The 17086-nt window shown below is 33.9% G+C and overlaps 2 protein-coding genes across 5 annotated transcripts in view; one reads left to right on the top strand and one right to left on the bottom strand.

Annotated features, from left to right (window-relative positions):
* The window catches only part of LOC128680501 (uncharacterized protein), a 30202-nt gene extending 19911 nt beyond the window's left edge, over positions 1-10291 (top strand). The window contains exons 5-16 of the mRNA XM_053763703.1: positions 346-436; positions 2242-2389; positions 3274-3374; positions 4131-4234; positions 4788-4909; positions 5163-5287; positions 5493-5667; positions 6296-6399; positions 7473-7555; positions 7970-8123; positions 8555-8753; positions 9198-10291. Of these exons, the coding sequence (XP_053619678.1) occupies positions 346-436; positions 2242-2389; positions 3274-3374; positions 4131-4234; positions 4788-4909; positions 5163-5287; positions 5493-5667; positions 6296-6399; positions 7473-7555; positions 7970-8123; positions 8555-8753; positions 9198-9412 (1621 nt within the window). The 3' untranslated portion in view covers positions 9413-10291. The remainder of the gene's footprint in view (positions 1-345; positions 437-2241; positions 2390-3273; positions 3375-4130; positions 4235-4787; positions 4910-5162; positions 5288-5492; positions 5668-6295; positions 6400-7472; positions 7556-7969; positions 8124-8554; positions 8754-9197) is intronic.
* Positions 10292-10431: 140 nt separating this feature from the next.
* Positions 10432-17086, bottom strand: part of tws (twins) — a 31684-nt gene continuing 25029 nt past the window's right edge. For all 4 annotated transcript variants that reach the window (XM_053763706.1, XM_053763708.2, XM_053763709.2 and 1 more), the window contains one exon: positions 10432-16791. In XM_053763706.1, coding sequence (XP_053619681.1) covers positions 16666-16791 — 126 coding nt within the window. In that variant the 3' untranslated portion in view covers positions 10432-16665. The remainder of the gene's footprint in view (positions 16792-17086) is intronic.

Below are 17086 nucleotides of genomic sequence, written 5' to 3' on the forward strand. Positions count from 1 at the left end.
TTAAAGATTTTGATTAAATATATTCTTTAGAATTGAGCTGAAATGTTGTATACTCGTTTAGTATGGATGACAATGCATTATATTGAAGACGTGATGGTTCACCTAGGATCGGCTTCCGATGAGGGTTAAGTAGCACGCTATATATGCACGGTGGTTTACTTCACGAACATGATATTTTTGTGTGCGTTGAATGAACACAGATCTCTCTGACGAAAATAAATGCTTGTTTAGTAAAAAAACTTATACCTATTGAAGCTTTAGGATTACATTCATCATTATCGATCCTATATGCCTCTTTGTAGATTATATGGATATAGGAATAACTATATAAAACGCCTGTTTCAGGATATGGGACTTCTTAGTGGAAATAGCGCGAGGCGGCACCGCTGTTATCATAACCACACACTACATCGATGAGACGCGGCAAGCAAACAGGGTATGTTAGCTTTTTACACATAGACAATACCAGAGGTAGACCCTGGTACAAAGTGTGCTCCGGTTTGAAGGATAAGAGACGCAGTGTGATTACACGGTTCTGTGGCAAACGACCCTAGGACTAGAGGTGAAAATTACCGAATGTTTCTGTAACTTTGAAAGTTTCCAGGAATGTTTCGAGAAATAAATATAAAATATAAATAAATGTAAATATATTAGGACAAATCACACAGATTGAGCTAGCCCCAAAGTAAGTTCGAGACTTGTGTTATGGGATACTAACTCAACGATACTATATTTTTATTACATATACATATATAGATAAACATCCAAGACCCGGGCCAATCAGAAAAAGATCATTTTCCATCATGACCCGACCGGGGATCTAACCCGGAACCTCTTGGTTCAGTAGCAAGAACTTTACCACTGCGCCACCGAGGTCGTCAAAATATTCGCGAAAACTTCCAAAGTTACGGTAATTTTGGAATTTTTCATAATCGTTTACTTTGTTTACAATAACATCGATGAGGGTTTTAAATGGTATCAAGAGAGTGCATTTCAAATACTTATAAATTAGTTTTAATGTTACAAACATTAAAACTATTTTTTATTACATTGAAAAATTGGTGTAAAAATTGTTAGTAACATAAAAAGACCATAAAAGTTACAGACAATATAAATATACAATAATAAAATAAAAATGCCGTGTTCCGTAAGGCCTGTGTATATAAATATTGTCATTTTGAGTAAAAAAAAAATTTCCTTGGAAATATTCCTGGCAATTTTCATCTCTACCTAGGACCCATTTGCGAAAGTCAAATGCCAAATTTTGATGTGTTATTGATGGAATTTATATTCAATAATGAGAAGAATCTCCCATTTAGCCTCCATTTTAGAGTTGCAAAACATAAACACAGCTTAAAAAATAAACCTTAAATTTTTGGAAGTATATGAAATATCTTATCTATTGCAGACAATATAACCACTGTAATGAATACTTAATTTGTAAGTACTGCACGTACCCATATATAGAAATATAGTTATAAGTGTAACATAACGTGTTATATGTATTATAAGTGTAACATAACGCTAATATTGCACGCCTGTAAGGGTAAACTGTTGAAACTATTGTATTGTATGTGCCACACCTTGTACTACACAGTTACTGCAATAAAGTTATTTGAGTTTGAGTTAATTTTACCTAATGTAACTTCCAAATGTTTTCGCATGTAGTCGCATGTCAATACTGACTAAACATGTGTTTCCATAGATAAATGTGTTTCCATAAATATTTTCACATCGTAACATCATTATTACATATTATTTACAGCTATACATATTCATAAATTCACAATTTATTTATTTATATGCTACCACGATGTCCTATAGTACCTATCAGCACTGTAGAATACAAATTTTCATAATATAATTTTTTTTAATACACACTTTTAGAAGAAGAGAAAATATGCCACACTTGTTAAAACTAATTTACACAAAAAATACCGTATAAGTCATGTCAGATATCTTTGGTCGACTTGAATTAAACGTGACACCAGTGTTAGCAAAGAACACAAAAAAATATATTATGCCCTAAGTAAAAATTGGCAAGGGACCTCAGCTTATATACATATCCATGCATGTTATCTCTAACTATGAGTTGGAGAAAACGCTCATTTTCAGGAAGAACACGAAGTTGTTAAGGGTCATTTTTGTTAATAAATTATTTTTGACATGAAAACGTATAATCACAAGAACAATATCCATCCATAAGCAGAAGAAAAGGCCTATAAAGTATTTCTTTTTCAGATCGGTCTCCTTAGAGACGGCCAGCTGTTGGCTGAGGAAGCTCCCAATGACCTGCTGAGAAAGTTCGACTGCGAAACCCTGGAGGATGCCTTCTACAAGCTGGCGCTCCGACAACAGTCGCAGAATCAACCGACTAGGAGGAGATCCAGTTAGTACACTCTGTCCAGAAAGTGTTTTGTTCTTCTTATATAAGAGCTTCTTATATTTTTTGCGTGTCGATGGCAAATCAACGCTCTATTGAATGCTACCTAAATATATTCTGGCCAGAATCGAGCCTCTTCGATGGCTTCATCGGAAGCTGCCATTAAGTCAGCCCGAGTACAGGTTTGGGCACTCGGAACAGGCGCGGACATGAGCCATCGATTGTGGGCAGAAGCCACAATCGCACATGTTCTGAGACTGGTCAAGCTTACCCCACCTAACCAGATTGTCTTTTATGGTCTCGATACGACCCGACGCCTGTCTTCTCTTTCAGTTGGCTTGCATAACTCTTCCTCGGTCTCCCTGGACCTGTTCTCAAAAATAGTTTTAAAAAAGACGTGTAAATAAAGTTAAGAAAATGTTGTTTTCGTTGGAGTGATATTAATAGTACATTGTATCAATATAGCACCTAAAGCGAAGCATTTTAAATGAGGCGTGACTATCCACCCAAGGCATAGGCAAGATTGAATAGTTACGCCGACGGTAAACTGTCGAAATACTTTACTCTGCTTTTTACTTCGATTGCGTGAAATTAACAACAATAGATAGAATTAATACAGCAACAATATTGTAAATAAGCATTCTAAGATTAGTGTATTATGCCTGTAAATCTTGACCAATTAAATTACTGGCCACTTAAATAAACTAATTAAACGAAGAATTTACTTTTTGAGTATCTTGTGTGAGTTTTTATTTTACGCTCTTGAAAAAAAAAAGAAATTCATAGACAATGATTTTACTCTATGCTCTAGAGTTTAACAGCTAATTTTATGCGACTTACCTACATAACATACAGAATTTAAAAAGTATTTAATATGATTCCTCTCGCAGCCCTAACCCCAGATGTGGTGCCGGAGCCGGCAGTGAGTGCGGTGGAGAGCGTCCCATATGAGTCCAGAGAAGATTTAACTGTGGTCACCAGTAGCACTGACGTAAGTTTACCATAAAATCAAATAAAGAGTTTTGACTAAGTTTGTATGAACCAGTACATGCGCTTAAACGCTACGCATTGCATCTAATAAGATCACTAGACAGATCATAATAATACTGGTTTACTAATTGTCATTCAATCATAAAACCCGATTGGTTTTACCTTCTGCCTCGATTTTGTAGTACCTAGATCGTAATAATTCTTTCTTGAGTTATTTGTAGAATTAAGTTTTTATTTCTGTAATTATAGCAGCATACATGTATTAATACGTCAATCGATCGATTGAAATATTGACTAAGAAATAATTAATATGATATCCTAGACGATCCTACACAAGTTCGCGTATTTCAACTGTGTTTTTAAAATACATTTTTTATCTTTTGGGTTTTTAGTACATTTGTAGATTAGATACTTACATTGATAACAAAAACTTAATTTGTTTTGGCCGTACTAGATATTTAGTGGTACTTAGAAGTTGGCTAAATTAATGCTAAAAGTCATATAAGATCAAATGCTTCCTCAGGATATTTTCCTTTATACGGGATCAAGTGGTGGTCTATGAAAACACGAGTCAGATTGGTATACAAAACTCATGTGGCATGAGTAGGATTCGAACCGTTATGGTTAACCACTAGATCGGTGGTGATCTGGCTTCGGAAAACATTCATTTCTCAGTGCACGAGAACCTAATCAATATATGATTAAACAATAATGTTATGTATACTTAATAATAATGTTATGTTATGTATACTTGCAGGTGCTAACGCCAAGTACAAAGCCATTTAAATACGTCAGCAATTACAAATCTAGATACAAAGCGGTTTTTATCAAGAGCATACAACAGTTCTCGAGGAATCCTGGGTAAGAATATTTCAGGACGGATTACATAATTTCCAAACTTTATTTTCCACAAACCCTGTAAAAAATGTTTCACTTGATCCATTATGGATGAGATAATGATCGAAAAATATAAACTTTCATATAAATTCATTCACATTCAGTATAAATGTGAATAAATAAATATAAATATAATTAGGACAAATCACACAGATTGAGCTAGCCCCAAAGTAAGTTCGAGACTTGTGTTATGGAATACTAACTCAACGATACTATAATTTATAACAAATACATATATAGATAAACATCCATAAACGAAGCGTTGGATCGAGGTGATTTTTGCCGTGAGCATATTTAGAGAAAGATTCAGTTTATCAAGATTTGCATAGCGACAATCACTTTTTACACAGACGCCGTGCATCTATTGTATAATAGACTATAACCATAGACAAGACTTATAAATTATAAAAGACAGAAAAAAGAGACAGAAATTCCAATAGATCATCTCTCTGTATTTGCTTTATGATGCCTATGCAATAATATTTAAAATGCACTTATCTGTCCATTTACTTTGCAGGGGGTTAGTGTTCGCGGTTCTGTTCCCCATCATCCAAGTGTTAGCCTTCTTCTCCGCCATCGGCCACGACCCTCGAGACCTTCAGATAGGAGTGGTCAACGAGGAAGCTTTGCATTCACCATGTAAATATGTTTGACTATTATTCTCTGTCAATATTGATCTACTTTTTTAGAGTTCCGTATTTCAAAAGGAATAAACGGAACTCTTATAAATCCGAAACTACTGAACCCATTGGTTTAAAATTTAGTGCGCATATGTATCTGTGATCCAAAGATGAATAAGTAACTTAAATAATTACTATATTTTCGAAAAAGAATATTACCTAATATTCTTTTTTCGAAAATATACATATATATTTTTTTTTTAAACTTTCAGACGGCTTAGACATTTGCAAAAACCAAAGCGTACAGTACATCACAATACTGGAAGACGAGAGATGTCAACAATACATGACGAGTTGCTGGTTCCTGGAGGAAATGAGAAAGAAAGAACTTATTCCAGTAAGTCCATTTTCTTCACATGGAAATTTTACTGTTAGAGATATGATATTTCGTATTTTATCTAGATTCATATAAATATACTACTTTATTGGTGCGCCAATAAAGTAGCATATTTATAACCAGACAGATTTAACTGGATTTAACTGGATCCAAAGCCATAAAATAACATATGGTGATGATTAATAATTTCAATAAAACTTCACAGCTCTTCTACGACTCGGCAACCGAAGCGAAGGACGCGGTGAAAAATGGCAAAGTGTATGGTTCTCTCCACTTTAGCACCAACTTCAGTGAGGCCCTCAGCAACAGAATACAGGACTCTGACTTGGCTGAAGATGATGTGGACGACAGCAATATCGACGTGTGGCTTGATATGAGCAGTGAGTACTTTCTCTTTCACTCCTTCATTGTCTTCTTTCCTTCTACGTGATGAACCTGTGCTTTCAGCATTAACTTCACTTATATTCTCAAAAGTGTATCCTGTGTGCGTGCCAATTTACCCTGATTGGAACTCTGAGCGACGGTAATAGACCTCAATAATTTTCGGTAGGTCGATGTGCTGTTGACTGCACCTATAATCAATTCTTCTCTTGTTTAAATAACATTGTTAACGTGATTTGTTAAATATAAAGCTGGTTAAAATCCTTGGTTCTAATATAAATTATAGACTCGTGTCATTAAAAAAAATAATAAATTAAGTAAAATAAGGTATCACTAGGGGACGCTTGTGGAAGAAAAAACATTATGCGCTAACCCCATTTAAAATGGGATTTGGTAAAAAGCAAAAAGAAACTCGTTTATTAAGCCGCACAAATAAAGAGACAATAAAATCACAAATAAAATAATTATTTATTGAATAGCATTGTCCCGGATAGACAGGGGCGCGGGTTCAATTCGCGCTCGATTCCAGAATTTTTTTCATTTCATTATTATTTTCAAAAATAGGTAATTTTCAAAAGGCATGTGTGACATGTATAAAGAAATCCATTAAAATAATAATTATTTCAGATCATAACATAGCTAACTTCATCAAGGTTCAGCTGTTGAAAGCTTACAAAAACTTCACAAAAAGGACTATGAGAGCGTGTGGGAAGAATGACAGAATGGGCCAGGTAAGTTATAGATCTAAATTAAATTTATGTATCATTATTGTAGGCATTTTTTCAAAAAATATTGAAAATAACACCTTTTCACGACCTTTTGATATGTTATATTTACGAAATAAACAACTAATAATCTCAGCTTTTAAGCCTTATATGGCTTCTGTATACGTAACGTACTTAATAATATTTATTTTACTATACTTAATTTTCTAAAAAGAAATTGTTATTCCACCATATATGAATATGCTTCGTTGTAATATGTATCAATTTAATATATTTATATATATTATTTTATTTGTATATTATGTATAGTTTCAGCTTGCATCATTGTCACATAAAATAAGGTAAATCATACACACATAATTTCAAAAGGAATATTATTTTTATATTTTCATTTTACCACCATTTCAATGCAATACACTCTAGGTATAGTATAGAAAATGAGTACTTACATACAAATAGAAAAATGTTTGCTTGTTTGTAATAACTTTATTGCACAAAAATAAACACATTAATCAAAATTAATACAAGAAAGCTACATACAGTACAACGACGGACTTATCCCATGTAGGGATCTCTGATGTGCACAGTACAGGCTAAACAGAAGTAATAACGTAACAATGTTTTTACGAATTACCTATGGACAACTAACTATGTTACTATCAAAATTACAAAGTAACTAATATAATAGGCACATCTACATTTACAATCTTGATCTGTAATTGTTACAATCGATCACTTCTTCAAAATCTCAATTTCAGAGTTTTAAAAATTTACAGGTGCTCGAATGAATGAATGCTATGTTGAATGGTAACTAACACAGACAATTGTTAGTTACCATTACAAACAAGAACCCAAGTGTAGTTACCCAAGTTTATCAAATAGCTGGACAGAGTAGGTACATACGCGTGTGACTTCGCTTTTACAATATTTTTATTAGATCTTACATTGTGCATAATGGCATAGAACCCAGCAACTGTGTCTATGGTCTTAGGATTTAAGCTTAGAATAGACAACATTAGTAGTTAGCAGTCCTTATATACCTCTGATAAAAAGGAATCTAACACGTATTTTCTGTGCAGATTCCAGCTGTTTTCCACGACCCAATTTACGGCAAGGAGGATCCGGAAATCGTTGCGTTCATGGCTCCAGGAGTTATGATCACGTAAGTCTTTTTTTTTTAACTAGCACAGAAAATAGATTCTTATGAACTGGTACTCACGTGGTACTGGTCTTCGACAGACTAATTACTCCACCTTTTTAGCAATGGACGCTACAAGAAATTGCTTTTCGTGTGATTCGTTTTAAAATTCGTACCTATAAAAAAAGATTTTGTAAAAAATCCATGATTTAGTATAAAATCCGGAGGTAATTTTTAGTATGAGATTTTTTCTAATGTCCAGCTATGCTACCCGCGATAGTTCAAAAGATATGACAATGAGTATTCATATTTGGAATAGTCTTTCTTTGCTGATGCCGAACATGTATACAACATCTTAATAAAAAATGTCACATTCGTCTGTTTAACTATTTGGGGCGGTATGTAGGTATCAAATAATTTCACCACATCTCCCTTCAGTATCGTGTTCTTCTTATCCGGCATCGTGACGTCGACCCTCATGATCGGGGACCGGCTGGAGGGCGTGTGGGAGCGCAGCGCGGTGGCGGGCGTCAAGGCCATTGAGATGCTCAACGTACACATCCTCATACAGTCCATTGTCATCTTCGTCCAGGTTAGTTGGGATATGTACGAGTAGATGGTAGACAGAGCTAAGAGTTGAGAACCTCGAAGGAAGACCATGTTTATGAGAAGAATCTCCATTTTATAGCCCTTGATCGATCTGTATGGGATCGAAAGAAAATTATAGAATGCGCTAGAGGCTTTTCCTCTCGCGCAACAAGAGTCTTTTCCCGTTCGAACTCTTCACTTAATCTCACAGCTAGACTACACTCACGCATATCACCAAATATATCTCAACAGCCGTACGCAGTTTGCTCTAATTTTGTTCAAAACCTCGAAGATTTCGATAAAAATCCACATGCCTTCGGCTTGAAAATGTTTAGTTTATATGGTTTATACTAACTCATGACTTTTTCCCTCTTCAAATTTTTAATTTATTGATCTGTACTAACACCTTTTATCATTAAATGTATCTTCTTTCAGACGGCAGAAATGATGTTCCTTGCATGGGGCCCCTACGACCTGCCATCCAAGGGTTCCGTGTTGACAATAGGGATCCTCCTATACCTGCAGGGTCTAAGTGGCATGTGCTACGGATTCCTGCTATCTATCTACTGTGATAGCTACAGCGTTGCCTTCTTCGTGGCTACGGGAAGCTTCTACCCTATGATTCTGCTGTGTGGTAAATATATTTATAAGTATTTTTAGTGATAGGCAAGTCTTTCCCAGTTTTGCTTCCACCGATTTCTAGAATAGCATTGACCGAGGAAGATGAAAAAAAAATTGTTACCTCTATATAGGTTTATCGTTTATTTAGTGTGCGTTCGTATATATGGATGAACTAGTTCTTATCAAGAATTTGTTTGACACAATGTTCCCTATTCTATATGGTGTTGGAAATTTTAGTAAGTTATTAATTTTGTTATTATTAACCAAATAAAACTAGTATTATAATAAAACAGCGGATATTTCACTTCTTTCTTAATACCTTCTAATCCTTTCTGACTCATGGTTCACCTCTAGGTGGTCCGCTATTCAAATTATTTACCCGTGGTTCATTAATATACTTCCCACGGTTCACCTCAACTCCACTGCAGAATTTTCTCCAAAACTTTATCTTTTTCAGGTATAATGTGGCCTCTAGAAGCCATGACAGGTGGTCTAAGGCTCTTCGCCCTGACGCTGCCTTTCACAATCCCTTCGATCGCCCTTCGAGACATCATGCAAAAGGGCTCAGCCATCACCGAACCGGCTGTGGTGCACGGCTTCCTAGTCACCATAGCTTGGATCTTCGTCACCTTGGCGTTATGTCTTGTGCGACTTAAATATAGGAAAAACTAATAATGAACCTACAATGCCATTGGTTAAGTTCATTGTAGCTTCGACAGTGACATTTATGGATTTAAATATATTTCATGTCAATTTACTGCTCGAGGTGTAATTAAATTAAAACCAAGATTTTATGAAAAGTATAAAAACTTTTGCCTTTAACATGTATAATATTAATTCTATGTAATTCTTACATATTGCAAATTATTTTTAATACTTGGTGAAAATGCATCCAACGTATTTAATAAATTGTAAGTACTTTTAGGAATCAGTTTAATAAAACCAATCGGGTATGTATATAGTAAAGTTATGTTCGGGATAAATAAGTGGTTTATAGATAAGATAGATTAATGATGATAGATAATAATGAAATTTGTATTCTAAACCCAAAGCCAAGGGTTTTAGCATTTATATAAATTGGGGATGATAGATCATTTTAATATAAATGTTGTACACGAAATATTATAGGTACCGAACATTGTAATGATACGCTCAAACTAAGATGATATAAAAATAGTATATAGGGGTATATTGTTTATTTTGGGGATGCCTATTTTAATTTACATAGTACAGTATATTACTGTTAAAACAGATTTTTGAGTGATATATAGGATTATGCATGTGTTATGTTACAAGTTGGATATATTTATATATAGATTTCCTTCGTATCGAAATTTATATTCGATGATTTTAAACCAACTTGCTATTTAGACGCGTTTACTAATTTTAGACTGTGGTATTTCTAAAACGGTGTTAGAAATGAAATGTATAATAGAGTAGGTTAGCAAGAGAGGTCTAAAATGTACCAAAAGATATTGCCGTAGTGTAGGATCTCTCGTGATATGAATTTGTGATTTGTGGGTATTTATAATAAAGTTAATTTCTTTAAAATACTCGTTTCTTTTTCATTTTAATCCTGCTTTGTTAACTGTACATACAAGTTCCATAAATAAATTATTATTTTTGGAAATATAAAATTGCAGCCTATCGTTTGAATGGGCAACTTATCAACAATAAAATGAAACACCAAATTCAGATATAAAAATTTATATTATAAGGAAATATTTTGATTCAACAACCTTCTGCGCCCGCGCCTCCTACATTCATGGCACTAATTAATCAATGTTTGAGCATATCTACCTATGGAACAGAATACAAAAACTACCATGATTTACACGATTTCGTATAAAAAAGTTTGTTCGTTATTTATTGGCAAGTATAAATATGATATAGAGTATAGTAGAGTACAATTAGATATTGCTTGGTCGCAAAGCTGGGTTTCGATTCAGGTGAAAGTAGTTCTTATTGCGTATATATAAGAACTAGTTTTAACGTTACGCATATTTAACGTTAGCAGAATCTACACATTCATAGTAAATCTATCGTTTGTATACATTTTGCCCATTTTAAGTGGTCTTTAGTTTATTAGAGAGATTTGAAACACGTAAATCTCAGTTTTTCGTGTAATGGCCCCATCTCTCTAGCAACCAATGAAAATGGCTTTTAATATGCTTCTTACTGGCATGTTATAAGTTTCTCGGATGTGCATGTGATTAAATTAGTGATGACGTCTCGTGAACACTCTAAACCCGATACAATTGGATTAAAAACCACCGAGAAACACATGAGAAACTTACTGAGCTAGCTTATATTTACCGCCTCATTTCTGACAAACATTAACCCATATAAAATATCTCTCGCTTATTTTCAATTCTCATTACACGTTTCAGTTAACAGTATGGTATATAAAAATACGCGAGCGAGAGAGAAGAGAAGAGATTAAAGGTCCGCCTTTAATGGAACAAAGGGCATGTATAATTTAAAATACTATCTGCAATCGCCTTGGCGGGGCTAAGGAGGCGCGGGATGAACTGGCTAGTTTCATTGTCATCTCGCTAGAGGTCTCCAGCCGACTAATGGACAACACACCGCATATTGCGACATATCACATTTATAATGCCCGCCCAATGATCGAGGTATCTTCAATTAACTGCCATGATCTCAATCTTTACAAAGTTTAAGTCAAGTCGAATAAAACTCATTGAGATGAGAAACTAGCAACATTGTGTTAATTAAATTTCACCATTTTATATAACTAAATTCGCGTCGAAATATCTAGTAATAGAAAAACCTCGTATATTGGTCGGGCATTTAACACGCAAACCTCGCTGATCCCTCTTTACAGAAAAGAAAAAAAAACTGATTGTATTTTTATATTTTCAAAGTCTGCGCTTTCACAGTTTTTCCTAACTATATACTAGACTTAAATAAGACGCTCGCCTGTCATTCCTTCAGTCACTCTCTATACACGTTTACACTACAAATTCTCATTTTTACATTGATATCGGGGACTGTCAATTCCTATGCTAATATTGCTTGTGAAGCAATGGATTAAACCGTAACGCGGAGGCATTTCAATTATCACATATTTTTTACTTACAAATAACTCCAGCTTGTATGCGAAAACACACGAGGAATTGACCGGGCCCCATGACAAAAAAAAAACTAAAACTTAACACATTCCATACAAAATCGAACAACATAAAAAACGGAGATTATCGTTAAACTAACAAAAACTATGGAAGTGCCTGAATCACATATCGAATGAGAAGGAACAGTACTCGCTGATAACGTTTAAAATAGTTTTTCATTCACACATGTAATTGTTCGACCATATATATATACCGTTCTAACATGAAGCTACATTTTTTTTTCTCACACTAAGCATTAATTGATACCGTAATTCACACGCAACAACTACGTTATTCATTGAACTAAATTATTTCAGCGAGTATTGTCCTCTCTAAATTTTAATCCAAAGACCAAGAAAATCGCATTTCATTTTAAAAAAAACGTTAACATAATTTACCGTATCAAGCTTAACCCAATTAAAGTACAAATATATATAACTCTGTACATTAATTATAATTGTGACAAAATATTCTATATTTCAGGCCTCCATTCGTTTTCTATATATTTACATTACTGCTTCTCTTAAACATACGCACGTAGATGAACTAAAATCACAATATTTTTCCGTAAGTAATCACATGCCTAAATCATTATACGCATAGACACTCAATGCTATTTCATTTTGTAATTCATAATTGTAAATTCCGCCATCCGCGAATACTTCTCAAAATCAAACTATTTATGAGTTCATAAAAACGATCACAAATATTAAAAAATAGATAATAAATAAAGTATGATTAACAAAACTACATACACGGTAAGGCACGGGCCTGTGAACGGAAATTGGCGAAAAGGTCGCTTTAGAGCTAATAGATGTCACGTCAACAAAAACTGGGAAATAAATTTCTCACAGTGAGAAACAATGGTAATTACGTTTTCTCACTTGTCATTTTCACATGCAAAGCAGTGACAGCTATATTGGACCGAAAAATATTTCGATAATTAAGGTTTCTCACATTAGAAAGTCAGCTATTAGCTATATAGAAGAAAATAGCTAATTTATACTGTCAGTTTTAGATCAACGTGACACCGATTCAGCTCCGCGACATTGCCAATGTTTTACGTATAATATGAATGTATCTTTTCAACAAATATGACAACCGTTAGATTTTTAGACTATTGCAAAAAATAGTTCGCAGCTCAATACTTAATGACAGTCAAAAATCAATAGTCTGTCATATTCGAAACGATCTTAGCCATCTTCGGGTATAAGACTACATGTATCGATATAATTTTTGGAAATCATTCTACTCCCCTGTATAATCAGACTTTTTCTTCAAATCTATGACAAAGATATGTCCACATATTTTAACCAGTGTTTCTCACAAAATTACATCGATACATGTCATCGGAACAGAACAACTTACGACTCGAACACTACTCTCAGGAAAACAAAGTCTTTGACTCGATCAATACGATATGAGATCGGATCAATTATTGATGAGTCTATTTATACAATAAAAGAGAACAGATATCATTAATATTTTGTACATTTTTCGCTGTTCAAAAAAGACGGCCATTATTTTCACGAGAAACATTCATTTTGATACAGAAACAAACTATCAAAAAGAAATATTCTTCTTAACTGCATAAATAGGTCTCACAATTTAGGAATTCACAAGCTTGTACATTTCAAAATACTCTCTTCTACTTCAAAATTGTTACACGAACCAAATTCGACACCACCAAATAGGACCCAGAGTGCTGTAATACAATTTGTAAACGCTTACAACTCAAAATGTATGGTAACTATCAAATCAAAAATATAAATTACGGATACAACAATCAAAATGATTTAAAAGCAACGTTATTTTTACACATTTGTCGATACAAAAATGTACAATCACTTCATCGCTATATTTGTATACAAATACGTATATCTCCATATATTTTTGACATACATTTCACGTTGTAAGCGATAGTTTGTCACACCATTATTATTCCTAACTAATCTCATGTGAACAAAGCATCACTTCATTGTGGTATTCATTTAAACAATAAAATACTATATCGCTTAGAACCTTAAGTATGAAAAGCGTATAAATTATCGAGAATTATTTACAGTAATTTAAATAGTGGGAGTATATTTACTTCACCTTTGAAGAAGAAAAATAATGAATAACACCCGAACGTATATGTTTTAAACCAACATATACGATCCAAATTTCCCTAAGCATTATATGCGAACGACAGATTAAGTAGTGATAATATACACGAAATATTAATTTCTTCACAGTTAAGTTAAAGATACTCTAACTATTAAAAAAACTGTTATACCTTCAACATTCTTAGTAACTAGCTAACTAAATGCCGCGACGTATCGTGAGGCAAAATGTTTGAAACTGGAAGTTTATATCACTGGTAACATTAAAAATCGTCAGTATTATCTATGGAACAAGATGGACGACATATCATTGAGCTTTGTGGGAAATAATACGTCAACACTATGTTTATTACGGTACTGATCACAGAGGCAATGGTAATTTTCGACTAGTAAGATTCCAAGTGTTCTTTACTTAATCCAATATCTAACTGACGTAAACTCAAATCTCGACTTGTCTATTAGCTTGTAAACGGAAGAGATAAAAAATCTAGATTTTAATAGACAACGCACAGTTAAAATTAGTTGGCGAAAAAAGCTGAAATTGAACATGTAGGTCCTTGGGGAGCAGCCTAGGATTTCTCACGATTTCGATTTTTACGATAAAACGATCTTGAGGATATACTATATTGTTCGTACTTTCAAATGTCACAAATTAAAATTATGGTCTAAAAGAATGTTACGTCACGCGCAACATATAGTTCTTTCCTTTTCATTACAATTTACATGAGTGAGATCGACGATGTTCAATTTCACTATCACTATATATATACAACGGAAATTAGAATTACAAGCGATATAATGATTTGTGACCTTACGAAACGGTTTTGAGCCGAGTTACATCTCCACATCCATTCAAAATTTACTAATTGCATCTGTGAACATACCTATCTTAATCATACTCTACAGTATTCCCAACGATACGCCGCGATTCAACAATACTGCAATGGTAGCTGTCAATACAAAGTATAGAAATATGTGATGTTTCAACATTCTTGGAATATCCTACACTTATTAAAAAAAACTCTGTAAGTGTACCTATGAGATGATAATTTTGACTGCATAATATAATTAAAATGTTGTTTTTAATATTTGACTATATTACATATTAAAAAGTTAAAGATGTTATGGAAAAATGACTCCTTCCTAAGCGACATTTAAAAATCATATTTGTTGGCCAATAGTGTCTATGGTCTAAAACTTCGACTGTAAAAACCGGCTAATATACATTGGACAATCGACCTTACTGACAGCTACCCGCAGTGTAAACAATAACCCGGCCCGAAGTAAGGAGGACTAGTAAATTATCATGTGCAAGTTGAAAATAAATTACCTGACAACGAATCTTGAATTTTGCCGTTGAATGGTATAAAAGGACGAAAGACTTTCTTATTTTATCCATATTCGAAATCACTACGAATATGTATCCCAATACCAATATTATAAACACGAAAATTTGCTTGCCATATTTTTTTACTTGTCTATTCAACCAATGATCGAAAAATGTGTACACATACATTAGTTTAAAAAATGGAGGGGCATAGGAAAACATATATTCACCGGAAAAAATACTACCGTAGTTAAACCCACGGGAACAGTATTTTTTACCACGCATGCGAAGCCATGGACAAAAACTAGTTTTGTTATAATATTCCCAGTGCTGGGGTTCCGTAAAAATATTGGATTAATAAAGAGAGATTGATCTCCATAATAGACAATTAAAATTTTCACATAAGCATTTTATTTTCATATGACGGCAACATTGCCAGGCAAAATATTATAGACTGCAATTTAGGTAGGTGCTATGGATTTCCGATGAACGGTTTTCCAATACACTTACATGACGTTATTTTGATATATTCATGTGGAGTCGACTGCAGGTTTTAGAGAAACCTATGTCCATTACAACGACATATATCTTGTCAACATAACTTTATCTACATACATTAGCTGTGTATTAAAAATATGCTTTAACATATATTTTTTTGTTTATTCGAATACCTACCAATCACTGTCCTCCCTACAAGAGCTAGGAAGCATTCATAGAAGTTTTAACACGTTCAAACCCCAAATTATAGACAACTACATTATAATTTTATCCAATTATTAAGTTTCCTTTTTATATGTTACACTTTATATCCTATACATACAAATTTATCTTGTTAAATTTTATTTATACATGATCTAGCTGTTTTAAATTCTTTTTTCGCGTTACCCAATTTTCCTTGTAATATATTTTAATGACAAGACTTGCCCCTGTCACAATAATTGGAAAACATGTTTGTTAGATCTAGTGGTGACCCCTTCGCTGGGCTATAAAAATGGTTTGTTACAGACTGTCTATAAAGTGAAGAAAATAAATGAGGACGCTGTCTTCTGTCCATTATATTCGGTATTGCAATGCCAAAAAAATTTTGTTCTATATATTTGAATATGCATGTCACACATGTTAAACTAAGGCAGTGGCGTGGATTATATTTCCTTTTCGAGTCCTGACTTTTTTCATCTCATTATTTGAATTTGAAATGTAGTTCGTTAAAATCTGTCTTCTTCTCTTTATAGACTGTCTTGAATCATTTTTTCAGTAATAAAGTGTATCTTACATGGTATAGCTGTCTCATTTCCTCGTGTGAACGTGTTAAATCCCCGCCATCTTGCGTGTCCAGCGTATGACAGTGGTCCTGGGTTAGTGCTAGAACTTGTCCTGGAATATGAAGAGGTTGTTGGTGGCCGCCACGGCTATGATGCTTTCGTGTGGATGCCACGCCGTGTGGAGAATCTTCTTGTTGAAGTCTAAGCAGTCTACGCTTATCTCGTCCTGGGGGGAAAAATTTAGTATTATAAAATGCACAAAGTATCCAGAGAGTATAAATTATTTTCTTAGTAAATTATAGGCCCACACGACGCTAAAAACTTTTTGTTTGGTGTGCCTGTTGAAATTGCATCTAAGAAAATTTATAGACTGTTCTCTCTTAGTAACCCTTTAAAAGTGGGTAACCTATATGCATGACCTGATGGTGCTATCAGGCTCGGATTACACGGTTTTGGCAAGATTTCGTTACTGAATGTAAGAAGATCTAAATCTAATTCCAATTTATTTCCATAATCCCACC

The sequence above is a fragment of the Plodia interpunctella genome, chromosome 24, assembly GCF_027563975.2.
Source record: "Plodia interpunctella isolate USDA-ARS_2022_Savannah chromosome 24, ilPloInte3.2, whole genome shotgun sequence".
NCBI classification, from domain to species: Eukaryota; Metazoa; Arthropoda; class Insecta; order Lepidoptera; family Pyralidae; genus Plodia; species Plodia interpunctella.